The sequence below is a fragment of the Protomyctophum bolini genome, assembly GCF_963924005.1.
Source record: "Protomyctophum bolini genome assembly, chromosome: 19".
NCBI classification, from domain to species: Eukaryota; Metazoa; Chordata; class Actinopteri; order Myctophiformes; family Myctophidae; genus Protomyctophum; species Protomyctophum bolini.
The window spans coordinates 3,452,760-3,477,817 of NC_137880.1; the positions used below are offsets into that span (position 1 = coordinate 3,452,760).

Here is a 25,058-nt window from a genome sequence, read left to right on the forward strand (position 1 = left end):
GGCATTTAAACTAATAGCCCCAGCCACTGGAAGCCAAGTGGTTGGGGAGGGGAACCAGGGGAACCGAGCAGAGGAGAACGCTATTATTGGTACGTGTCCAGGGGTGGAAATAGCTGTTGCAGGGGTTAAATTACCCTGCTTGCTCGATACAGGTTCACAAGTAACATTGTTCAGTGAATCCTTCTTTAAAAAATGGCTCGGGGGGGAACAGACACGGGACCCACAGGATCTGTACTGGCTGACCCTAAAAGCTGCCAATGGCCTACGGATCCCCTATACCGGGTACGCCCTCTTGGATTTCACAGTGGGAGGGGTCACTGTGTCCGGTAAGGGGGTCATCATTGTCAAAGACGAGTGCCTGAATGCTGAGAAGGGCATTCTGGGAATGAATGTGATCTCACACTTCTGGAAAGAACTGTTCCAGGGAGTCCACCCAGGGCTGACGGCATTTGGTGCTACCATGTCCCGGCAGGCCAAAGGTGAGTGGGAACGTGCCTTCGCCGTCTGCCAGAGGGTGTCGCAGGCTGAACCATCAGATGGACAGGTTGGAGTGGCCCGGTTGACCCGCCAAGACCCAGTCTACATCCCTCCCAACAGCGAGATGGTGTTATGGACACACCTGTACGGGACAAGGTCCAGGTCTGACTTCTGCGCTCTGGTGGAGGGCCCAGAGAGAGATGATGAATGGCAGGTGGCCCGGTCCATTGCTTGGGTGGTGAAAGGACGCCTCCCCATAAGGATACGCAACGTGAACCCTTACCCCATCTTAATACCTCAACGACGCCCCCTTGCTAACATCTTCCAGGTCGATGCAAGCCAGGTGCGGGGTGAGAAGGACCTGGTGTTGAAGGCTTCAGACCCAGGGGTAGTGGAAGTTGATGTCCAGGTGAACCAGGTCGCCACAGAAGACCAGCACCCAGTCCACCTGCTGAAAGGCGATGGGCTGTCCGCAGAGCAGCAACAGACGATGGATTCCCTGCTGCAGCGATGGAAGGCTGCCTTTGCAGCAGGAGACGAGGACTTCGGACAGACCGATGCAGTCCTCCATTCAATCCCCACAGGCTCAGCACCACCCAGCAGGGAGCGCTACAGGCCGATCCCACCAAGCCTCTACCCAGAGCTGAGAGGGCTCCTCCAAAACATGTTGGACACCGAGGTCATCAAGGAAAGCTCCAGCCCTTGGGCGGCACCGATTGTCCTTGTGAAGAAGAAGGATGGGTCATGGCGCTTTTGCGTGGACTACAGGAAGCTCAACGCCCTCACCCACAAAGACGCCTACCCCCTACCGAGGATAGAAGAATCCCTCACCTGTCTAAAACAAGCGGCCTGGTACTCCACTCTCGATCTCGCCAGTGGGTTCTGGCAGGTGGACGTTGACCCGAAGGACCGAGAGAAGACTGCATTCACCACCCCCATGGGCCTCTACGAGTTCCAGAGGATGCCTTTCGGCCTATGCAACGCCCCAGCGACGTTCCAACGCCTGATGCAGCGGTGCCTGGGGGGGCACGTCAATGAGTCTCTCCTAATTTATTTGGACGATGTGATAGTCTATTCTCCGGATTTCGACACCCACATTGAACACCTGGAGCAGGTCTTCAAAAAGCTGGTAGCCCATGGCCTGAAGCTACAACCCAAGAAATGCCACCTGTTCCAGAGGAAGGTAACCTACCTTGGTCATGTCATCTCCAGTGAGGGGATCTCCACTGACCCTGGAAAGACCGCTGTCGTAAAGGACTGGGCCGTCCCTTCAACTGTCAGCCAGGTACGCTCATTCCTGGGGTTCGTGGGGTACTACAGGAGGTACATTAAGGGCTTCTCCAAGGTAGCTGCACCCCTTAACGCCCTCCTAGTAGGCACAGCCAGTTTACAGAAGGGGAGAAGCATCGACTGGACTCCGGACTGCCAGACGGCGTTCGATGCCCTGAAGACTGCTCTGGTGAGTGCTCCAATTTTGGCCTATGCCGACTTCTCAAAGCCCTTTACCCTCTATACTGATGCTAGCCTAGGGGGTTTGGGGGCCGTACTATCACAAGTACAGGATGGCAAAGAGAGGGTAGTTGCCTATGCCAGCAGAAGTTTGATTCCAACAGAAAGAAATGACCAAAACTACAGTTCCTTCAAACTAGAGTTTTTGGCCCTCAAGTGGGCCGTCACAGAAAAGTTTAAGGACTACTTATGGGGCAATAAGTTCCTGGCCTTTACCGACAACAACCCCCTTGTCCATTTGGACACAGCACGCTTAGGGGCTGTTGAACAGCGCTGGGCAGCACAGCTGGCAAATTTTGACTTTGAACTGAAATACCGCCCAGGTACTGCCAACCGTAACGCTGATATCTTGTCCAGGTTACCGCAGGAGACTGGATTTGTCCAAGCCGCAGCGGCTGCAGTGGAATTGGAGGCAACCCCGGAAATGGAAGACCAGTGGAAAAACTGGCAGGATGGAGACCAAACCCTGGCCCAAGTGAAGGAGTGGGTTGCAGGAGAACACCTCCCAGGAGCGGAGGAAAGGAAGGCCAGCCTGCCTGTGGTAAGACGCCTCTTGCGAGAATGGAGTCGCCTACACATCCAGGAAGGTGTGTTGAAGAGGAGAGCGCAAGAGCGCAACACCGGTTTGAACTTGGCTCAAATTGTGGTACCCTCAAGCAAGACCAAGGAGCTGTGGGAGAAGTACCACAACTCCTCAGGCCACATGGGAGTGGCCAAAATTGAAGCCCTACTGAGGAAGACCTTCTACTGGCCAGGGATGATTACTGACCTGCAGGAATGGGGGTCCCAGTGCGCAAGTTGTGTCCAACAGAAACGTGGTCCAGAGGTAAGGGCGCCTTTGGTGCCAATTCTCACATCTTACCCCATGGAAACTGTCTCAATTGATTACTTATCTCTTGGCCGTCATGGCGACACTTACCCTTACCTGTTGGTTATGACTGACTTATTCTCAAAGTATGGGTGGGCCATCCCTACGAAAGACCAGACGGCAGCCACTACTACCCGGGTTCTCTGGCGCCACCTCATCCAGGCGTGGGGGTGCCCAGAACGGATCCTGTCTGACCAGGGGGCAGCGTTCGAGTCAAACCTGGTAGCACAGCTGTGCAGCCTCTACGGATGCTCCAAGATCCGAACTACACCCTACAGGCCTCAAGGGAACGGGGCCTGTGAAAGGTTTAACAAGACTATTTTGTCTCTCTTAGGGACGCTGAGTCAGGTTGACCAAGCACACTGGCCAGATCACTTGCCGACTCTGCTCCAGATGTACAACAACACCACCCACGAGACCACCGGACTGACCCCGCACTATGTCATGTTTGGTCGACATGCCCGCCTGCCTGTGGAAACGGTCGTAGGAGCACCGGCGCTGACCCAAAGACATGACCTAGAAGGCTGGGTTCATCAACACAACCAAACACTGCAGAGAGTCTACAAACAGGTTGCAGTTAAGACCAGAGAAAACAGAATGAGGGACAAGGATAGGTATGATGAGAGAGCAAAACACCTACCCTTGCTGCCCGGAGAAAGAGTGCTCTTACGCAACTTCCGCCGCAGAGAGCAAGGCAAGCTGGCACCCCACTGGCAGCCCCAACCCTATGTGGTTCTCGACCAATCACGCCCCGGCGTGCCAGTCTTCCAGATCAGGCCAGAAGGGAAGGAAGGACCTGTTAGGACAATCCACCGGAATCACCTTCGACCATGCCCTTTCAACCCCCCTGAAGTGGTACAACAAGCCCCAGAGACTGAAACAATGCCCTCTTACCCAAATGAACACTTTAGGCCAATATTGTTACCTCTGACCTTTGTGCCCACAGCATCTACAGGCCCAAGAGAAGGTGACCCAGCAACCCCGCCTATAGATCAAGATGATGGACAAGAGCAGGAACACGAAGTACCTTTGCGACGGTCACAGCGACCCAATAGGGGTAGGCCTCCAAACAGGTACGGTGACTAGACGTTGTCGGGACGACAACGGACAAAGGGGGGAGGTGTGTCATAGAGTGGAAAATGCCATTTGGTCTAATGTCACAGAATGTACAGTGCCACGTAGAGCAGCATGATAAATGGTCAACTTTACATTGTGGGTTATTGCTTTATTTATATTTTGTGTTTCATTTTGATTATGCATGCGTGTTCCATTTCTGTGTTATTTAATGAGTGCCGTGCGCTATGATAGCGATGGACAATGAACATTATGCCACAGTATTGTTTACCTGTCGGGCGCTCTGGCCAGGGCGTGTGCGGCCTGTGACACGGACTGGGTCGGGACATTCATTCGCCAGTGAAAACTCCACGCCCAAATAAAAGGTCCACCTAGATCCCACCTCTCTCTCTCTCTGCTCAGACAGTTGCCTGCTGTCGCCGTCGTCGGAGCACGCCAGACCTCTCTCTATCTCATGTCCTCCTAAAGTTCTCCCTACATGTTGTAGGCCAGATAAAAGTAACCCCTTGTCTCTCCACGTTGTGCCGCGGATTGGACTTCTCTTCTCCTCCATACGACCCGTGGTTCCGATGTCCTCCTCCACGTCGCTGAGATCGAGCACTCCAGTCTGCAATGTCAACGCTCTCTATCTTCTGACTAAAGGAAAGTAACAACGCCTGTGTGCGTGTTTATCGCAGTTGAAACTGCCGGTTTTGGAGAGGGCTGTCACTCATTATACGTTCTATCTGTGTGTTGAGGTGCTGGTGCCAGCCTGATGTGGTGACGGCGGTGGAGCAGCGTCGCAGCTAGAGATTTATCATTGATATGCTCGTCCTACTCCTTGCGAAAGGAAAGTAACAACGCCAGTGTGCGTGTTTATCATAGTTGAAACTGCCGGTTTTGGAGAGGGCTGTCACTCATTATACGTTCTATCTGTGTGTTGACAGCGGAGCGTCAGGACGCCGGATAGTGGCGACGCGGAAGTCCAGGACTGGACAGTGTGGATCGGACTAAACTAAAATTGCTGTCTCGTCACGGTTGTGGCGAGGTGCTATACCCAGATCGTATTCACCACTGGACTGGACTGGTATTTCTAACCCCTGAATCACTGACTCTCTCCCCCCTAGTTTTAACGGTGCTGCTTGCTATTTTTAATGTGATTAATTGCCTTAATGTGTTGAATTGATTTTGCCTTAATGTGTTGAATTTAAACTGTATTTGTTTTAAAGAAAAAGGGTACCCTTGCATTTCCATATTGTATTGTTTAATGAATTAATATGTTTAGACTATAATAAAAAGGCTTTTGTACTTTTATACCTTATCCCTTTGTGTCGTGTCATTTGCTTTGTATTGGTGTGAACTGGAGTCCGAACCTGAGTAGTAACAACTCTCCTAAAAACCTGTTACATAAACACAAAGAGCTGTTTCCATAACTGCACAAATGATTGCACATAACATGAGTAGCTGTTATAATAACATAATAACATAACATGAGTAGCTCTTTGCCTGCCTGCCTGCCTGCCTGCCTGTCTGTCTGTCTGTCCATGAGTAGTTATTTGTCTGTCTGTCAATGAGTAGCTGTCTTACTGTCTGCCTGTCTATGAGTAGCTGTCTGCCTGCCTGTCTATGAGTAGCTGTCTGTCTGCCTGCCTGCCTGTCCAATTGTCCATGAGTAGCTGTCTGTCTGCCTGTCTGAGTAGCTGTCTGCCTGCCTGCCTAATTGTCCATGAGTAGCTGTCTGTCTGCCTGTCTATGAGTAGCTGTCTGCCTTCCTGCCTGTCCAATTGTCCATGAGTAGCTGTCTGTCTGTCTATGAGTAGCTGTCTGCCTGCCTGCCCAATTGTCTATGAGTAGCTGTCTGTCTGTCTATGAGTAGCTGTCTGCCTTCCTGCCTGTCCAATTGTCCATGAGTAGCTGTCTGTCTGTCTATGAGTAGCTGTCTGCCTTCCTGCCTGTCCAATTGTCCATGAGTAGCTGTCTGCCTGCCTGTCCAATTCTCCATGAGTAGCTGTTTGTCTGCCTGAACTATGAGTAGCTGTCTGACTGCCTGCCTGTCCAATTCTTAATGAGTAGCTGTCTGTCTGTCTGCCTGTCTATGAGTAGCTGTCTGCCTGCCTGCCAGCCAGCAAGTTGGTTAACAGAAAATAAATTGTTATGGCTGAGTAAAATAAAATACAATAAACACAATTTGCCTGAAAATAGATTACCCAGCTATGACCTTTTTCATGAAAAAAAATGAGTAGTGATATGGCTGACTGAGTAAAATAAAACAATCTACCTGAAAATAGATAGCTATAAGTGAAGAGCAATTTCCGCAATTACCATTTCCGCAATTTCCGCAATTTCCATTTCCGCAATTTCCTCAATTTCCATTTCCGCAATTTCCGCAATTTCCATTTCCACCATTTCCGCAATTACCATTTCCGCAATTTCCGCAATTTCCATAATTTCCGCAATTTCCGCAATTTCAATTTCCACCATTTCCGCAATTTCCGCAATTTCCGCAATTTCCATTTCCGCAATTTCCGCAATTTCCGCAATTTCCGCAATTTCCATTTCCAACTATTAATGGCAGCTGGGTTTCATCATTCAAATAAAATAGAATTCTGTCCGTTTAGCTATAAAATTATGTCAGGGAATAGGGATACACAGTATATGTCTTTCATTTGCATTGCATCTCCCCCCCCCCCCCCAAGCTTTTATTTCCGTTCGAGTAATAGTACAACTCTAATAGTATTACTTATAATAATGTAATTAAAGATAACTTCATTCAGATTTATTTATTTTTATTTCATTTTCCAGATTTTTTTTTCTTCTTTTTTTTAGATTTTCATTGGTGGGCCAGTCATAATGGTCCCGCGGGCCTGATGTGGCCCGCGGGCCTGAGGTTGAGTATCACTGGTGTACAGTATAGTGCAGCTGTGATATGTTTTGTATTGATGGGGTCGTGGTTTCACTGTTCTGCGTCATTGCATTTCCTGGTCCACATTTAATGATACAAATCCCACCCGTGTGACGTGAAGTGAGGGGCGCTAATATATTAAAGTCTAAGTCATGTTGCTATGATTAGGTGATGTAATGGTGATGTAAAACAAACAGTGTCAAAACAAACATTACATTCTCTTTAATTTAATGATTTAATGTTTGTGTTATAGGGACAAGATGACGTACATTTTCCCTTCGTCGTCAATGGCGTTTTTAAAAACAAACATTCAACTAAAAACAAACATTAAACCTGTATATGAGAGGGGCTAGCGCCCCTCAAAAATCATACCTGTGGGATGTGAGGGGCGCTCTTATCATCTATTGCTTCATTGCTTTGTGTAGGACCGAAATAGCCAATTTGCTCGTCTACATATGACATAAATTCTCCATTCATTGTCAATGGGAAGTTGTCCGTGTAGGACAAAAATAACCGATTTGCTCAGACACGTATGACGTAAACCTTCCATTCTGAATCGAAAATTGCTAAGTCAGGGGTGGGAAACTGGCGGCCCGGGGGCCACACGCAGCCGCCACATTCGCAGGTTAATATCAGAACGCTGATATAGTATTGATTTCAGCTGTTACAATTCCAAACATGCAAACATGCACCCGCTTTAATTACTTAAATGGCTAGTATTGAAATGTTATTGTCTTTTTGTGTCCAATGTAGTTATAGTAACAGTTCATAAAGTTAACATAACTATAACTAAATGCATTTGAAATGCAATGAAACGGTTACTTTTCAGGATTCCAATAAACAAATAGCAAAACATTATTCCGGATTTCAATTCAAATATAGCAAAGATTGCTGATCTACAAGCTGCGACGCGTTTTGAGCTTGTAGATCGGCTATTTTTGCTACGACAGTAGTATGCACTGTGGCCCCTCTGGAGTGAGTGTGGAAATATAATAGTGGCCCTCTCCATCGTCAAAGTTGCCCACCCCTGAGCTAAGTGGTCCTTGGCCTGGCTGAAAATGAAAAACATCGAAGACCCCTGTTCTAGACTAAATATACCATGCAGTAGTTGCGGAATCTTGATTATTTTTTGTAGCTGCAACTGCTGGTTTTGTTATCAGCCTTTGTGTTGGTGTGTGTCGACTGTATTGGAGTGGCTCGTGATAAGCCTCGACAGTGAATTAACAACAAGCCTCAACGTGAGACATTTCAACACGCGATCACATAATAATGGCATTTTCCCCATGACTAATGAGGCAAATGCTGAAATGACTTCAACATTCCGGCCCCAAATTGCAATTCATAAATTATTAAGCCATATAATAAGTATAAGTATAAGTATTCCATATTGTTTTGGTGACCATATTCAAAATAGGCAAGTAAATGTACCTCAAAAGTGTACTCAAGTACATTATTAGTAAACTAAATGTACTTAATATTATAGTTGCTTTCCTGGATTCCTCCACTGGGTACTTACTTAGTAGGTAAACACTGCTCTATCCAGCTGTCTATGTAATGTGATTATGTGAGCTCTGTAGTAAACATCCACAAGAGGGCAGTGTTGGCCCAGGCAACATGTGTAGAACAAAGCACAGCAGAGTGCGGCTGCAGCTATCAATTCATTTCTTATAGAACATTTTTAGAAGTAGGCAATTGATCAATTCACAACTCTAATACTGTACATTGTTTTTATAGTCAACTATTTAATTTGATGTATATATTTGTTTATTTAACAGGGACAATACAAAGCAACAATGTGTTAAAGTTATAAAAACATGTAAATATATCTACAAGCTTGTAGACCTAAGTTTTGCTATTAAAAAAAATAATTTTATTTTTTATCAGTTATGTTTTATAATGGATTAAATCGATTAGTTGTGCAGAGGCAGAAGGCCGCATTTGCAGCCCAGCCAATCAAAAGCATATCAAAATGTTGTAGTCGGTTAATTCAGAAATCAACAAATAGGTCTGAATAAAACCTGACCTGGATGAAGTCATCTAGCACATTATGTAATAGAATAAAATCTCTGAGACGACTTTATTTGGTATTTATTTGTATTAATAGTAAAAAGACAGAATACAACAGGTATTTAGATAAAGCACTTTAAACCCTTCTTTGACTGAGGTAAGGCTCTATACTCGGTCCCCTCCTTTTTATAATGTAACAAAGATAAAGCTGCTCAATGTCTAAATAACCTGCGATGCTAGAAGGTAATATTATTCAATTAATGACGAAAAGCTGTCAAAAGAAAACGGCTAAATGAGGCCAACTGCAAAAATATATATATATACAAAAATAAATCCATTTAACCACTGGAATAGTTGCTGTCAGGCAGAAATCTGTATCTTCATATTTCAATTTTTTCAAATTTGTAAAATAATGTCTTATCAAAGTTATCATACAAGAGTGTCACACACAAGTAGTGAAAATAGCCCATGTACAAGGTGTTGTGAGCTTATAGGTCGGCTATCTTCACTATTTCACACTCAGCATCAAGGGTTGGATTGGGGGTAAGTCCCTGCGACATACTATAGCGTCATGTCCAGGGGGTGTACTTGTGCATCAAGCTGCCTCACGCTACAGAAACAGGAGATAGGCTCCTGCCCCCTATGGGCCTCATGGCTCGGCAAGGCTACTTACTTACTTATCTTCACTATTTAAATTGTTTTTAAGAAGAGTTTTTGGACTTCCGCCCGGCAGCAACAATGATTGTTTTGTCAATGTTCTACAACGTATAGGCCTATTTCTTCAGTTGGATCCCCAACTTACTGTGGTCCTCCTCCTCCCCACACGACAACAACAATAATAATTTCCACATGTCACACAACTCAGTAAACACTCTAATAAAAACCCATTAAGACCTGAGGCAAATTCTACGAATGCCTGCTAAACCAGTTCAAAATGATTAAAAAATATATATTTTCAAAAAAGATTTTTTTTTTCCAACAAGCTCACGGTACATCACGAAGTGATGTGCTGAATATCTGCTATTTTTTTTAAATAGCCTCAACGCTAAAACAGAAGATGACACATAATCCATGTTTTCAAATGCAACGGTAATTCTGCACAATCAGAGGCGACATCAAGAGCCGTCCACATCAATAATTAAAGATAAATACATATAGTATCTATAACATAAAACTATAACCACAATTATGTGATCATCCACACTGATGAAAGTGGAAGAAAAGAAAGGGTCCTGTAAAAATGTTGAACATCGGCCTGTAAAAATTTTAGACATATTGTATGCTAAAAGGATAACAATAGTTAAAGTCTGGGGGACAACTCAAAAGTTGTTTTTATACTCGGTATATCTGAATGACGTCAACATTTAGTTATTATCGCTTCCCTTTACAACTATAAAGGTCCGGAAGTCGAAAGGAGCATGCGCTTAAAACCCATTTAGACCTGTGGACGATTCTACAAATGTCTTCTAAATCCTGAGAGTTTTCTGAAAAAAAATGTCAGTGGTTCTCAAACCTTTTCATGTCAAGGACCCCCAAACTTAAAAATGTAATTGGCCTCCGACTGCCATCTCAAAATATGTTGTTTCAGGCACCCCCCCCCCCCCCCCCCCCCACATTCAGCATTGATACAATCATTAACATAATTTAACTTAGAATAAAAATGTGATCTAGGTAAGTCACCAACAAAAGCTAAACGGATTTAGATGGGGGAAAAAAAGAGAAAGACAGCATTTTTGTCTGGAGCTGTCTTGGGTTTTTCCAACAAAAAGCCTATACACTTCATATAGCTATAACGTTGATTGGCAACAATGGCATGGTCTAAAATACACACTGGTGCTCTGCCTTTTCTGCTCAAAACTCATCTGTGTGACTGGTTCCTACTGGTAGAGTGAGTTGATTGATTGATTGATTGATTGATTGATTGGTTGGGCAAGACGTACGTCTTATCACTCATTCTGGACAACTCTGCTACAGTAAAGCATGAGGTCAGTCCGCTGCTCTTCCCAGGTGGGCAGAGGAAGTGTAAGCGCCCAGGATTACATTAGATAATTGACACTGGGTGGGAAAAATGGGTTGCAAAATTGTGGGAAAAAAACTTGCGAAAGAAAACAACTCTTCTACAGTACTCCATGGTGTCTTCTCTTGGCCATGTTTTACAGCATCTTCATTCACCACCTAAAAAGTCAAACGCAGATACAGTGACTGCCACGGAATACAATTACAGTTTCTATATAACGTATGAGGTCACAGCATGAACGCACAGCTAGACATATTGTACTGTAGCAGCCTTAGCTCTTTGGTCGTGAAATGACATAAATATCTTACCAAGAGACGTCCCTGGTTTGACCAGAGAATGAACCGCATCCTCAGTTTGCTGTGGAGCTGGAGATTCTGTGAATGGAAAATAATACGCAGAACATGTTGTTAGCCGAACAAAGTAGTGCATTTGCATAATATGCATTATGTTGATTCTCAGTCTAGTAATTACACATTTTAGAGGAACACTTAACTCATGTTCAACCATATCTTCATATAATTGGTCCTCACTCATTTAATTATTTAGATGACACCATTTGGCAAAATACACTGCCCCCGCTGCCACCCTTAGATCTCTACATGGAGCTGACCTGTTCTGACATTCCATATCTTGATCTGACCTCATCACACCCTGTACACTCGAGATACGCTCCAAATATGGCCAGTGCATGCGACCTCGCCCTCAGCCGCCTTACTGGTCCTATAGGTGGATAATGTATTCTATACCTTATGGTATGTATTTCTATACCCTTCTTATTCTATTATAGGTGGGTATGTATGTTTCACCTACCTTTCTTGTTGGCTTCAGTTTTGTCTTGGTAATTCACCTGGGCGTAGGTCACATCTGGTGCTCCTGCTAAAAAACGTGGCGCTCCCATGTTATAAACAATTACTCTACTAAAAGATCTTTGTGGAAACTTTGTGGTCTTACACTTGCACTATACCTTTCTTGTTGTTGGCTTTAGCTTTGTCTTGGTAGATTTTAACCTGGGCGTAGGTCACACCTGGTGCTGCTGCTCCTTCTGTAACACAGGCACACGCACACAGATAGTGTCACTGTTGAATTCCTGGCGAGTCATATTCCAAATGCAGTGAATTCACCGTTTGACACTTACAAACGATTAAAAACATGGACTACTCTCAGGAAAGAGAAGTCTTACACTATACCTTTAGCCTTGTTTTGGTTTTTAACCTCGGAGTAGGTCACATCTGGCTCTGCTGGTCCTGTAACACATACACACACACACACGCGCGCGCGCACGCACACACGCGTCAGAGAGTAATGTTAGGATTCCAAACCATTTGGCCCGTGATTCATGTTAATTTCCTACATAATCAAAGCAGTTATTGAGGATTTAACATATGTTCAGCGAAACATTCATGCAGAATAAATTATAAATAATGCAATGTAAAGGATCCAGTCTTCACCTCGGTATATGTATTGTGAATGCACTTATTCCTCATCCAGATCGGCTATTTTTGCTGTTTGTGAGGACGCACACATCAGCCGCTCGTTATTATGCGGCAAAGCCGCAGAGAAATTTGTTATATTGAGGGTCGGCTTGGCAATTTTTTGGCACATTTTGTTGCCCCCCTCGGCGTGTTGCCCTACTCGCTGTGCGTATTGCGCGTATAGGTAGCGACGGCACTGTATATTACAGTATTCCAAGAGTCAAGCACGAGACACCGCTAGTGACGCACGCACACTGGACAACCCCAGCTTATGAGCAGGGTCGGTCAGTGCGGACACTCGGCACGCCTGGGGCGCAACGCACCAGATCTTCGAACGACAACGCACCGAGTGCACCGAATAAACAAACGACAAGAGGGCGCACCAGTGCGCTCATGTGCGAATTTCCGAACGCACCCTTCTTCGTGTTGCATTTATTTTGTTTTGTTTTTTCTCCAGTTGACTCACCCTTCTTCTTGAGTAAGTTTTTGAGTTCAATCTGTGAATATGTCACATCACTGGACTCAGCTGCGGCCTTGTCTGAAAGAAAATTAAATACTTTACATTAATATAATGCTAACCATATTAATGTCATAATATTGGTCCAACAGCTGCCTCTTTGAAAATACACATTTTAAATTAGCATGTGTTATGCATGAGGTACTCCAAGTCCTACTGTAACATTTCAGTCAGTTGACAACTTTATTAATGTATCGGCTTGCTTGTGTTAATAATGCCTGGTTGTATACCTGAGTGAGTGAGTGCATGAGTGAGTGAGTGAGTGAGTGAGTGAGTGAGTGAGTGAACATGCAGTGAATCTCTCGAATGGACACTCCCGCCATGGCGCTCGCCTAAAAGCGCTCCCAGGCGTGTGAGTTGAAAATGTTTTAGTACAGCTTTCTGGCAGGCAGGGAAACGCGCGCAAGGTAAAAAGCCCAGAGCAACGCCAAGCTGCTGGAGTTCCCAAAAACCTGGCGCTCCCATGTTATTAACAATTAAAATCATGGACTATACTCGACTAAACAATCTTTGTGGAAACTTTGTGGTCTTACACTTGCACTATACCTTTCTTGTTGTTTCTTGCTTTAGCTTTGTCTTGGTAGTTAACCTGGGCGTAGGTCACACCTGGTGCTGCTGCTCCTTCTGTAACACAGGCACACGCACACAGATAGTGTCACTGTTGAATTCAACATGGCGAGTCATATTCCAAATGTGACGGGAACATGCAGTGAATTCACCGTTTGACACTCTGCGCTTTATAGACCGTGTTGAGCTTTATTTCTCGGCTGAAAACGCCATGGCGCTCACCTTGCCTAAAAGCGCTTCCAGGCACGTGAGTTGAAAATATTTTAGTACAGCTTTCGGGCAGGCAGGGAAAAGTGCGCCAGCGCAAGGTAAAAAGCCCGGAGCAACCTTCAAGTTGCTGGAGTTCCCAAAAAACGTGGCGCTCCCATATTATAAACAATTAAAATCATGGACTACTCGACTAAAAAAATCTTTGTGGAAACATTGTGGTCTTACACTTGCACTATACCTTTCTTGTTGTTGGCTTTAGCTTTGTCTTGGTAGTTAACCTGGGCGTAGGTCACATCAGGTGCTGCTGCTCCTTCTGTAACACAGGCACACGCACACAGATAGTGTCACTGTTGAATTCAACATGGCGAGTCATATTCCAAATGTGACGGGAACATGCAGTGAATTCACCGTTTGACACTCTGCGCTTTATAGACCGTGTTGAGCTTTATTTCTCGGCTGAAAACGCCATGGCGCTCACCTAGAAGCGCCTCCAGGCGCGTGAGTTGAAAATGTTTTAGTACAGCTTTCGGGCAGGCAGGGAAAAGTGCGCCAGCGCAAGGTAAAAAGCCCGGAGCAACCTTCAAGTTGCTGGAGTTCCCAAAAAACCTGGCGCTCCCATATTACAAACAATTAAAAACATGGACTACTCTCAGGAAAGAGAAGTCTTACACTATACCTTTAGCTTTGTTTTGGTTTTTAACCTCGGAGTAGGTCACACCTGGCTCTGCTGGTCCTGTAACACATACACACACACACACACACGCACGCGCACACACGTCAGAGAGTATAGGATTCCATACCATTTGGCCCGTGATTCCTACATAATTAAAGCAGTTATTGAGGATTTAACATATGTTCAGCAAAACTTTTTTTTTTTTTTAAATAATGCAATGTAAAGGATCCAGTCTTCACCTCGATGTTTAGCTAACTAAACATACAAGTGTACAGGTATATGTATTTATTTACAATGTATTGTGAATGCACTTGTAAAAAAATGAGACGAGAGCGCTGCTATTCCTCATCCAGATCGGCTATTTTAGCTGTTTGTGAGGACGCACACATCAGCCGCTTGTTATTATGCGGCAAAGCCGCAGAAAAAAAAGTTATATTGAGGGTCGGCTTGGCAATTCCAAGAGTCAAGCACGAGACACCGCTAGTGACGCACGCACACTGGACAACCCCAGCTAATGAGCAGGGTCGGTCAGTGCGGACACTCGGCACGCCTGGGGCGCAACGCACCAAATCTTCGAACGACAACGCACCGAGTGCACCGAATAAACAAACGACAAGAGGGCGCACCAGTGCGCTCATGTGCGAATTTCCGAACGCACCCTTCTTCGTGTTGCATTTATTTTGTTTTGTTTTTTCTCCAGTTGACTCACCCTTCTTCTTGAGTAAGTTTTTGAGTTCAATCTGTGAATATGTCACATCACTGGACTCAGCTGCGGCCTTGTCTGAAAGAAAATGAAATACTTTACATTAATGTAATGCTAACCATATTAATGTCATAATATTGGTCCAACAGCTGCCTCTTTGAAAATACACATTTTAAATTAGCATGTGTTATGCATGAGGTACTCCAAGTCCTACTGTAACATTTCAGTCAGTTGACAACTTTATTAATGTATCGGCTTGCTTGTGTTAATAATGCCTGGTTGTATACCTGAGTGAGTGAGTGAGTGAGTGAGTGAGTGAGTGAGTGAGTGAGTGAGTGAGTGAGTGAACATGCAGTGAATGGACACTCCCGCCATGGCGCTCGCCTAAAAGCGCTCCCAGGCGTGTGAGTTGAAAATGTTTTAGTAGCCTACAGCTTTCTGGCAGGCAGGGAAACGCACGCAAGGTAAAAAGCCCAGAGCAACGCCAAGCTGCTGGAGTTCCCAAAAACGCATGTTATTAACAATTAAAATCATGGACTACTCGACTAAAAAAATCTTTGTGGAAACTTTGTGGTCTTACACTTGCACTATACCTTTCTTGTTGTTTCTTGCTTTAGCTTTGTCTTGGTAGTTAACCTGGGCGTAGGTCACACCTGGTGCTGCTGCTCCTTCTGTAACACAGGCACACGCACACAGATAGTGTCACTGTTGTATTCAACATGGCGAGTCATATTCCAAATGTGACGGGAACATGCAGTGAATTCACCGTTTGACACTTTATAGTCCCCGTTGAGCTTTATTTCTTGGCTGAAAACGCCATGGCACGTGAGTTGAAAATGTTTTAGTACAGCTTTCTGGCAGGCAGGGAAACGCGCGCCGCCGCCGGCGCAAGGTAAAAAGCCCGGAGCAACCTCAAGTAGCTGGAGTTTCCAAAAACGTGGCGCTCCCATATTATTAACAATTACAAACATGGACTATACTTCTCTTGGTGGACACAGGGTCTTACACTATACCTTTCTTGTTGTCGGCTTTATCTTTGTAGTTAACCTCGGAGTGGGTCACACCTGGTTCTGCTGCTCCTGTAACACACACACACACACACACACACACACACACACACACACACATGCACGTCAGAGAGTAATGTTAGGATTCCAAAACCATTTGGCCCGTGATTCATGTTAATTTCCTACATAATCAAAGGAGTTATTGAGGATTTAATTTATGTTCAGCGAAACATTCATGCAGAATACATTATAAATAATACAATGTAGAGGATCCAGTCTTCACCTCGATGTTGTAAACAGGTATACACCAGTGCGCTCATGTGCGAATTTCCGAACGCGTGTTTTGTTTTGTTATTTTCTCCAGTTGACTCACCCCTCTTCTTGCTGAAGTTTTTGAGTTCAATCTTTGAATATGTCACGTCACTGGACTCAGCTGCGGCCTTGTCTGAAAGACAGGACATCAGGAAAATTAAATACTTTACATGAATGTAAACGTTAACCATATTTAATGTCATATTGGTCTAACAGCTGCCTCTTTGAAAATACACATTTTAAATTAGCATGTGTTATCATGAAGTACTCCATACTCCGTCCTACTGTAACATTTCAGTTGACATCTTTATTAATGTATCTTTTACTTGTGTTCAAATAATGCCTGGTTTTATACCTGCCAATTGATTGATTGATTGATTGATCAATGTAACCAAGGTCCACATACTGTACAGTGTACACTGTACCAGAGGGAATTAATAAATACATTGATTCATTCATTGATTGAAGTCTCATTTTCAAAGCAGAAACAGCAGTGTTAGGGCCGATTCATACTCCTGTTTCGGCGCTGTAGTGCCGAAATGATTTCGGCTCGTCAGAAAATTTCAGTAGCACCGAAGAGCCGACTTTAGGACGGTACCCGCCCCCCCGAACCTCAAATGACGTCAAATTGTAGGCTCTACAGCGCCGAACCGACTTTTATTCGGCTCTAAAATAGGAGTATGAATCGACCCTTAGGGTTAGTGATCAACTGCTGAGTGAGTGAGTGAGTGAGTGAGTGAGTGAGTGAGTGAGTGAGTGAGTGAGTGAGTGAGCGAGCGAGCATGTGGCTGAGTGATGATAGGCTGACCATTCTGAAGTGGGGTGTGTACATCGTCTGCACTGCCTGTCTGGTTGGTCCTCTGGTCTGCTGCAGCGTTCTGATTGGTTCCCTGGGACTCGACAGATCTACAAAGTAGCAAGCATTATGATCTACTGCTGTGGTCGTGTGTGAAGATGAGACAGAGGGTTAGGTGCACGGACAAATTAGCCATTATTGGGCCAGTGGGGCCGTGGCCCAGGGGCCCTTGACTCTCAGGGACCCTTCAGCGAAATTGGACCGCGTGGTACTGGGGTTGACACCCTGAAAAGGGCTCCCGGGGCCTTTCATTGGCTGTTGATTTTGCTAAATTTAGGTCAAAAAGACGAGAAAAACATGGAAAAACACAAATGTCGCGCGCACGCGCCCTATGGGGGCCCTGGAAAGATTACTGGCCTTCGGCAAACAGAAGACAATTAGTTTCAAATCACAGTATGGATCCAAGAGCAGTAATGATACACCCACTGGTGTTGCTCTAGACAGAGACAGATAGTTGTACATACCTGGCAGAACATGGACCTGGAATGAAACATAATAAAACAGTATAGTTAAATAGTGTTTTACGCTGTTCAGTGTCACAACAGAGGCTACGAGGGTTTTATTAATATAATAATCAATTATGTGAGTGTTTCTCACCTTTAGATGTTCTGTATTTAGATGTTCTGTTTTTAGATTTTCTGCATCGCCACAGCAGGAGCAGCAGGATGGACAGTACAGTCAGTACAGTCACAACAAGTCCGACTATCAGGCCCAAATGTAGATAACTCAGTCCTGCGATCGAGAAAGACAATAGCATTTTAGTTATACGGTATACCTTCATAAATCGGCCTACAGTACACATTCAGTATAGTCTACAAAACAATTACAAAAAAACAACAACAAAAAAACAAAAAAAACATTTTGTATGGCATTTTGATGAAGATATCGGCCAAACCTTTTGATGGTCATTGTCACATGACGTACAAGATCATTTTAGTTGGTGATAATAAATTGTATTTCTGCAATAAATGTTTTGTAGCATTTTTAGGTCTTCCCAGTGGGGGCTCCTCACTGGCAGGTGAGCCAGTAGGATACAGCAGCAGTGACGGGTGGAATGTTTGTGGGAAAGGAATTCATTGCCATAACGACTAAATAAAAAAAATATTAGGCCATAGTATAGCCACCGATTTGGGACAGACGGACACATGGACGGGGATGAAAACATAATAATCTCCGCCTCCTGAGACCCGACCGGCCGGCCTGGCGGAGATAATTACTCACCAACAGTTGTGTTCAAGGTGAGAGCATCACTGAACTGAGAGTAGTAAACTGGGTCTCCTCTCCCTCCTCTGCACCTGTAGACTCCTCCCTCGGACACTGTGATTGGTCCAGTAGAGTTCTGAACAGCCTCAAAAACTGTGATTGGTCCATTAGAGTCAGAGTCAACAGCATACTGCATGATCAGTGAGTCGTACTCGTAGTTCCATCCAGGACCCTCCACAGAGCAGCTCAGTGCAACACTGCCCCCTGCTGGGATGACTCTCTGCTCAGCTGTCAGTGTGGCATTTGGTTGATCTGTTGTTCACATTAGGACATAATGGAGTATGAATGGCATTTAACTGGAATGTACATTTACTACATAAATACAGAGTAGGTTATGACAGAATCAGAGATACACATTTAAATAGTGCAGGGTTCCACACGGTAAATGTATGTATATAAGTATTATTTCACAAATAAAGTGTTTTTTTAAACACACACACTTCCCACATCCTTACAAATACTATATTAATCTCTTTATGGCTACAGTACTACAGAACCAGAGTTAAACCATCATATTAATGTTATGTTATTATCATGAACATAATGTCAGTGAGTAAGTGATGATATGACTTACCTGATACCGTCAAGGTGACTTTATCACTTTTCTCAACCAGGTTATTCCCTGTAAGACGACCGGTACACATGTATTCACCACTGTCTGTTGTGCTGAGTGGCGTTGTTTGAAATACATAAGGATTCTGACCAGAGTCGCTGTTAAAGGAAGCACCATCTTTGTCTATTTTATAAGACCAGTCACTCTGCTCTCCTTCTCCCATGTCACATGTGAACGTAACAGTCTCTCCAGTAAATGCTGGGTTGGGCAGAACGGTCAGAACAGCTGGAGGTCTCTCTACACAAACACATGGATCAATAATGTGTTATTAATCTACAGCAACACATTGGGGGATAAAGTGGGATGTAGTTGTGAAATAGTGAGTGTATAACTCACCAGAGACAGAGATATAAACTGAGTTGCTGGTATATGTGTAGTATGGTGGGTCTCCTCTCCCTCCTCGACACTGGTATTGTCCACTCTCTGAGACACTGGAGGGACTGAATGTGTAGGTTGATCCACCTGTCTTCACTGGACTAGACTCTCTGACCCAGTCGATGGTCCATGAAGCTGTACTGTCTTCCACAGTACAGGTGAGAGTCACACTGCCAGATACCAGTACACTGGTTTTGTCTGATACCAGTGTAGGCTTTGGTTTATCTGTGTGGTTTATGACAGAGAAAGAAAACGACACTCGTGTGAAGTGAGGCTCTTATCATCATACATTACATCATCATCATCATCACATTCCGTGCTCAACCAATCATATCATTACATTCCGTGGTACAAAGACACAAAGCTGTGAAAAAATGAATACGTTTTATTTCACAAATAAATAAAAAGTGTTTTTTTTTTTTAAACACAGACACACACACACACACACACACACACACAGACACACACACACACACACACACACACACACACACACACACACACACACACACACACACACACACAATAAAGTCCCATTTCCCACATCCTTACAAGTACATTCATCTCTTTATGGCTACAGTACTACAGAACCATATAGTTAAACCATCATATTAATGTTGTAAATGTTCATGAACATAATGTCAGTGAGTAAGTGATGATGCGACTTACCTGATACCGTCAAGGTGATTTTAACACTTTTCTCAACCAGGTTATTCTCTGTAAGACGACCGGTACACTGGTATTCACTGTCCGTTGTGCTGAGTGGCGTTGTTTGAAATACATAAGGATTCTGACCAGAGTCGCTGTTAAAGTTAGCACCATCTTTGTCTATTTTATAAGACCAGTCACTCTGCTCTCCTTCTCCCATGTCACATGTGAACGTAACAGTCTCTCCAGTAAATGCTGGGTTGGGCAGAACGGTCAGAACAGCTGGAAGTCTCTCTACACAAACACATGGATCAATATTGTATTATGACTCCACAGCAACACATTGGGGAATAAAGTGAGATGTAGTTGTGAGATAGTGAGTGTATAACTCACCAGAGACAGAGATATAAACTGAGTTGCTGTAATATGTGTAGTATGTTGGGTCTCCTCTCCTTCCTAGACACTGGTATTGTACACTCTCTGAGACACTGGAGGGACTGAATGTGTAGGTTGATCCACCTGTCTTCACTCGACTAAACTCTCTGTACCAGGAGATGGTCCATGATGCTGTACTGTCTTCCACAGTACAGGTGAGAGTCACACTGTCAGATACCAGTACAGTGGATCTGTCTGATACCAGTGTAGGCTTTGGTTTAGCTGTGTGGTTTATGACAGAGAAAGAAAACGACACTTGTGTGAAGTGAGGCTCTTATCATCATACATTACATCATCATCATCACATTCCGTGGTACAAAGACACAACGCTGTGAAAAAATGCTGCGCGCACACACACACACACACACACACACACACACACACACACACACACACACACACACACACACACACACACACACACACACACACACACACACACACACACACACACACACACACACGCAATAACTCTGCCCTGAAGCACTGCTGATTATCAAGTCCCATTCCCCACATCCTTACAGTACAGTACTACAGAACCATAGTTAAACCATCATATTAATGTTATGTTATTATCATGAACATAATGTCAGTGATGAGTAAATGATATGACTTACCTGATACCGTCAAGGTGATTTTATCACTTTTCACAACCAGTTTATCCTCTGTAAGACGACCGGTACACTGGTATTCACCACTGTCCGTTGTGCTGTATGGCTTTGTTTGAAATACATAAGGAATCTGACCAGAGTAGCTTTTAATGTTAGCACCATCTTTGTCTATTGTATAAGACCAGCGCTTTCCTTCTCCCATGTCACATGTGAACGTAACAGTCTCTCCAGTAAATGCTGGGTTGGGCAGAACGGTCAGAACAGCTGGAAGTCTCTCTACACAAACACATGGATCAATAATGTGTTATGAATCTACAGCAACACAATGTGGAATAAAGTGGGATGTAGTTGTGAAATAGTGTGTTTATAACTCACCAGAGACAGTGATATAAACTGAGCTGCTGTAATGTGTGTAGTATGGTGGGTCTCCTCTCCCTCCTCGACACCGGTATTGTCCACTCTCTGAGACACTGGAGGGACGGAATGTGTAGATTGATTCACCTGTCTTCACTGGACTAGAGTCTCTGTACCAGGAGATGGTCCATGAAGCTGTACGGTCTTCCACAGTACAGGTGAGAGTCACACTGTCAGATACCAGTACACTGGATCTGTCTGATACCAGTGTAGGCGTTGGTTTAGCTGTGTGGTTTATGACAGAGAAAGAAAACAACACTCGTGTGAAGTGAGGCTCTTATCATCATACATTACATCATCATCATCACATTCCGTGGTACAAAGACAAATGCTGCACACACACACACACACACACACACACACACACACACACACACACACACACACACACACGCAATAACTCTTCCCTGAAGCACTGCTGTTATCAAGTCCCATTTCCCACATCCTTACAGTACAGTACTACAGAACCATAGTTAAACCATCATATTAATGTTATGTTATTATCATGAACATAATGTCAGTGATGAGTAAATTATATGACTTACCTGATACCGTCAAGGTGATTTTATCACTCTGTTTCACAACCAGTTTATCCTCTGTAAGACGACCGGTACACTGGTATTCACCACTGTCCGTTGTGCTGTATGGCGTTGTTTGAAATACATAAGGAATCTGACCAGAGTATCTTTTAATGTTAGCACCATCTTTGTCTATTGCATAAGACCAGCGCTTTCCTTCTCCCATGTCACATGTGAACGTAACAGTCTCTCCAGTAAATGCTGGGTTGGGTTGCACGGACAGAACAGCTGGAGGTCTCTCTACACAAACACATGGATCAATAATGTGTTATGAATCTACAGCAACACATTGTGGAATAAAGTGGGATGTAGTTGTGAAATAGTGTGTTTATAACTCACCAGAGACAGTGATATAAACTGAGCTGCTGTAATGTGTGTAGTATGGTGGGTCTCCTCTCCCTCCTCGACACCGGTATTGTCCACTCTCTGAGACACTGGAGGGACGGAATGTGTAGATTGATTCACCTGTCTTCACTGGACTAGAGTCTCTGTACCAGGAGATGGTCCATGAAGCTGTACGGTCTTCCACAGTACAGGTGAGAGTCACACTGTCAGATACCAGTACACTGGATCTGTCTGATACCAGTGTAGGCGTTGGTTTAGCTGTGTGGTTTATGACAGAGAAAGAAAACAACACTCGTGTGAAGTGAGGCTCTTATCATCATACATTACATCATCATCATCACATTCCGTGGTACAAAGACACAAAGCTGTGAAAAAACGCTGCACACACACACATGCACGCACTCACACACACAATAACTCTGCCCTGAAGCACTGCTGATTATCAAGTCCCATTTCCCACATCCTTACAGTACATTCATCTCTTTATAGCTACAGTACTACAGAACCATAGTTAAACCATCATATTAATGTTGTAAATGTTCATGAACATAATGGCAGTGATGAGTAAATGATATGACTTACCTGATACCGTCAAGGTGATTTTAGCACTTTTCACAACCAGGTTATCCTTTGTAAGACGACCGGTACACAGGTATTCACTGCCCCTTGTGCTGTATGACGTTCGAATTGTATAATGATTCTGATCAGTGTATCCGTTAACGTTAGCACCAGCTTTGTCTATTTTATAAGACCAGTCACTCTGCTCTCCTTCTCTCATGTCACATGTGAACGTAACAGTCTCTTCAGAAAATGCTGGGTTGGGTTGCACGGTCAGATCAGCTGGAGGTCTCTCTACACAAAACATGGATCAATAATGTGTTATGATTAAGACTATGCAGTGGAATATAATGGAACAGGATATAGATCAGTGGGCGTGGTGTTCTGGTTCCACTGAAAAATCTGCCATTATGTTTTTACCATAGACATACAAATATACTTATAAGTCTATAGAATCAAGCCATCCAGCAAAGGATAAAACCTTTGATTCTGTGGGGAGACAAAAAAATGAACCCTATGAAAACAGAAATATTGTGTTCATAACTCACTAGAGACAGTGATAGACACGCTACTGTACTGTGTGTAGTATGGTGGGTTTCCTCTCCCTCCTCGACACTTGTAGGTTACTTTCCCTGGGTCACTGGGCCTGAATGTGTAGGTTGATCCATCTTCCACCGTCACTGGAATATTGTTTCTGGACCAGTCGATGGTCCATGAAGCTGTACTGTCTTCCACAGTACAGGTGAGAGTCACACTGTCAGATACCAGTACACGGGTTCTGCCTGATACCAGTTTAGGCTTTGGTTTAGCTGTGTGGTTTATGATAGAGAAAAAAATGAAAAAGTATTATTTCACAAATAAATAAACCTATAGGAGTGGGTTCATTAATGCACGCACGCACGCACGCACACTCAATTAACTGCTAGAAGTAAGGAAAAATAATAATAAATAAGAAAAGAAAAGACAATCACTAATAATAATTATAATAGTAATAGTAATAATCTAACTAACTAACTTTGAAAAGAGGGATATTTAACAACCCCTCAAGCACTGCTATAGAAGTCTCATTTCCCACATCTTTGATACAGGACATTCTTGTGGTTATGTAATCTTTATGGATACAGAACCACAGTGAATAAACATGTGTTGTAAATGATCAACACACTGGGATTGTCTGCTCAGCTGTCAGTGTGGCTTTTGCTTGATCTGTTGTTCACATTAGGACATAATGGAGCATTTGACTGGAATGTACATTTACAACATACTGTACATACACAGTAGAAATGTGGCTGGTTCTGACAAACACTGGTGTTTTGAAATGCCCCCCATTTCAAAAGAAGAGCATAGCAACAACATGAGACATTGCTTATTTAGATTGACTCAATATTTTTGGAACAAAATCTTATACAATGAAATGCATGTCTAAACACACATTTGAATAGTGAGACAAATTACAAATGTCTGATAATCCAGAATACCAGTATCCCAAATTACCTTTAGAGGACACTGTGATGGTTTTGCTGCGTTCAGAATATTGTAGGTCATGATTCCGTATACCTTTACACTGGTATTCACCACTGGGGTTTTCAGAAGGACCTAAAGTGTATTCAGAGGTTTCAATGGAAGACACAGCCTTATTATCCTTCCACCACCTGTATGTGCAGTCAGCTCTTCCTGGTAGCGTACACTTCAGAATAAGAGTCTCTCCAATGAAAGTCTCAGGCCAGTCAGGGTATCTACTGAGAACAGGAACAGGTGCCTCTGTAGAAGTAACACACACACACACACGCACGCGCGCACGCGCACACACACACACACACACACACACACACACACACACACACACACACACACAGTTGAGTGATACTATTGCTGTGGATAACTCCATCATCCATACTTCTCCTAACGTTTATTTTATTTTAGTTTAGAGTAGACAATATTATTTATGTTTTACAACCTGGCCAATTGTCATTATGTCAATGAATCCTCCACACACATTTCTGTGTTGCCACTACTGTTCCAGTTGTACATTCTCAGCTGACAGTGACAGGCAACAACTACTGTTTAA

The 25,058-nt window shown here is 44.0% G+C and overlaps 1 protein-coding gene across 1 annotated transcript in view; it reads right to left on the reverse strand.

Annotated features, from left to right (window-relative positions):
- LOC308334118 (uncharacterized protein) overlaps nt 1–19,057 on the reverse strand; it is a gene marked incomplete at its 5' end in the record, with an annotated part of 284,691 nt that extends 265,634 nt beyond the window's left edge. The window contains 14 exons of the mRNA XM_080790705.1: nt 11,798–11,875; nt 12,021–12,077; nt 12,772–12,843; nt 13,838–13,912; nt 14,276–14,332; nt 14,982–15,053; nt 15,569–15,646; nt 15,989–16,054; nt 16,356–16,427; nt 17,103–17,200; nt 17,615–17,630; nt 17,748–17,882; nt 18,372–18,665; nt 18,988–19,057. Of these exons, the coding sequence (XP_080646831.1) occupies nt 11,798–11,875; nt 12,021–12,077; nt 12,772–12,843; nt 13,838–13,912; nt 14,276–14,332; nt 14,982–15,053; nt 15,569–15,646; nt 15,989–16,054; nt 16,356–16,427; nt 17,103–17,200; nt 17,615–17,630; nt 17,748–17,882; nt 18,372–18,665; nt 18,988–19,057 (1,240 nt within the window). The remainder of the gene's footprint in view (nt 1–11,797; nt 11,876–12,020; nt 12,078–12,771; nt 12,844–13,837; nt 13,913–14,275; nt 14,333–14,981; nt 15,054–15,568; nt 15,647–15,988; nt 16,055–16,355; nt 16,428–17,102; nt 17,201–17,614; nt 17,631–17,747; nt 17,883–18,371; nt 18,666–18,987) is intronic.
- Nucleotides 19,058–25,058: the final 6,001 nt, after the last annotated feature.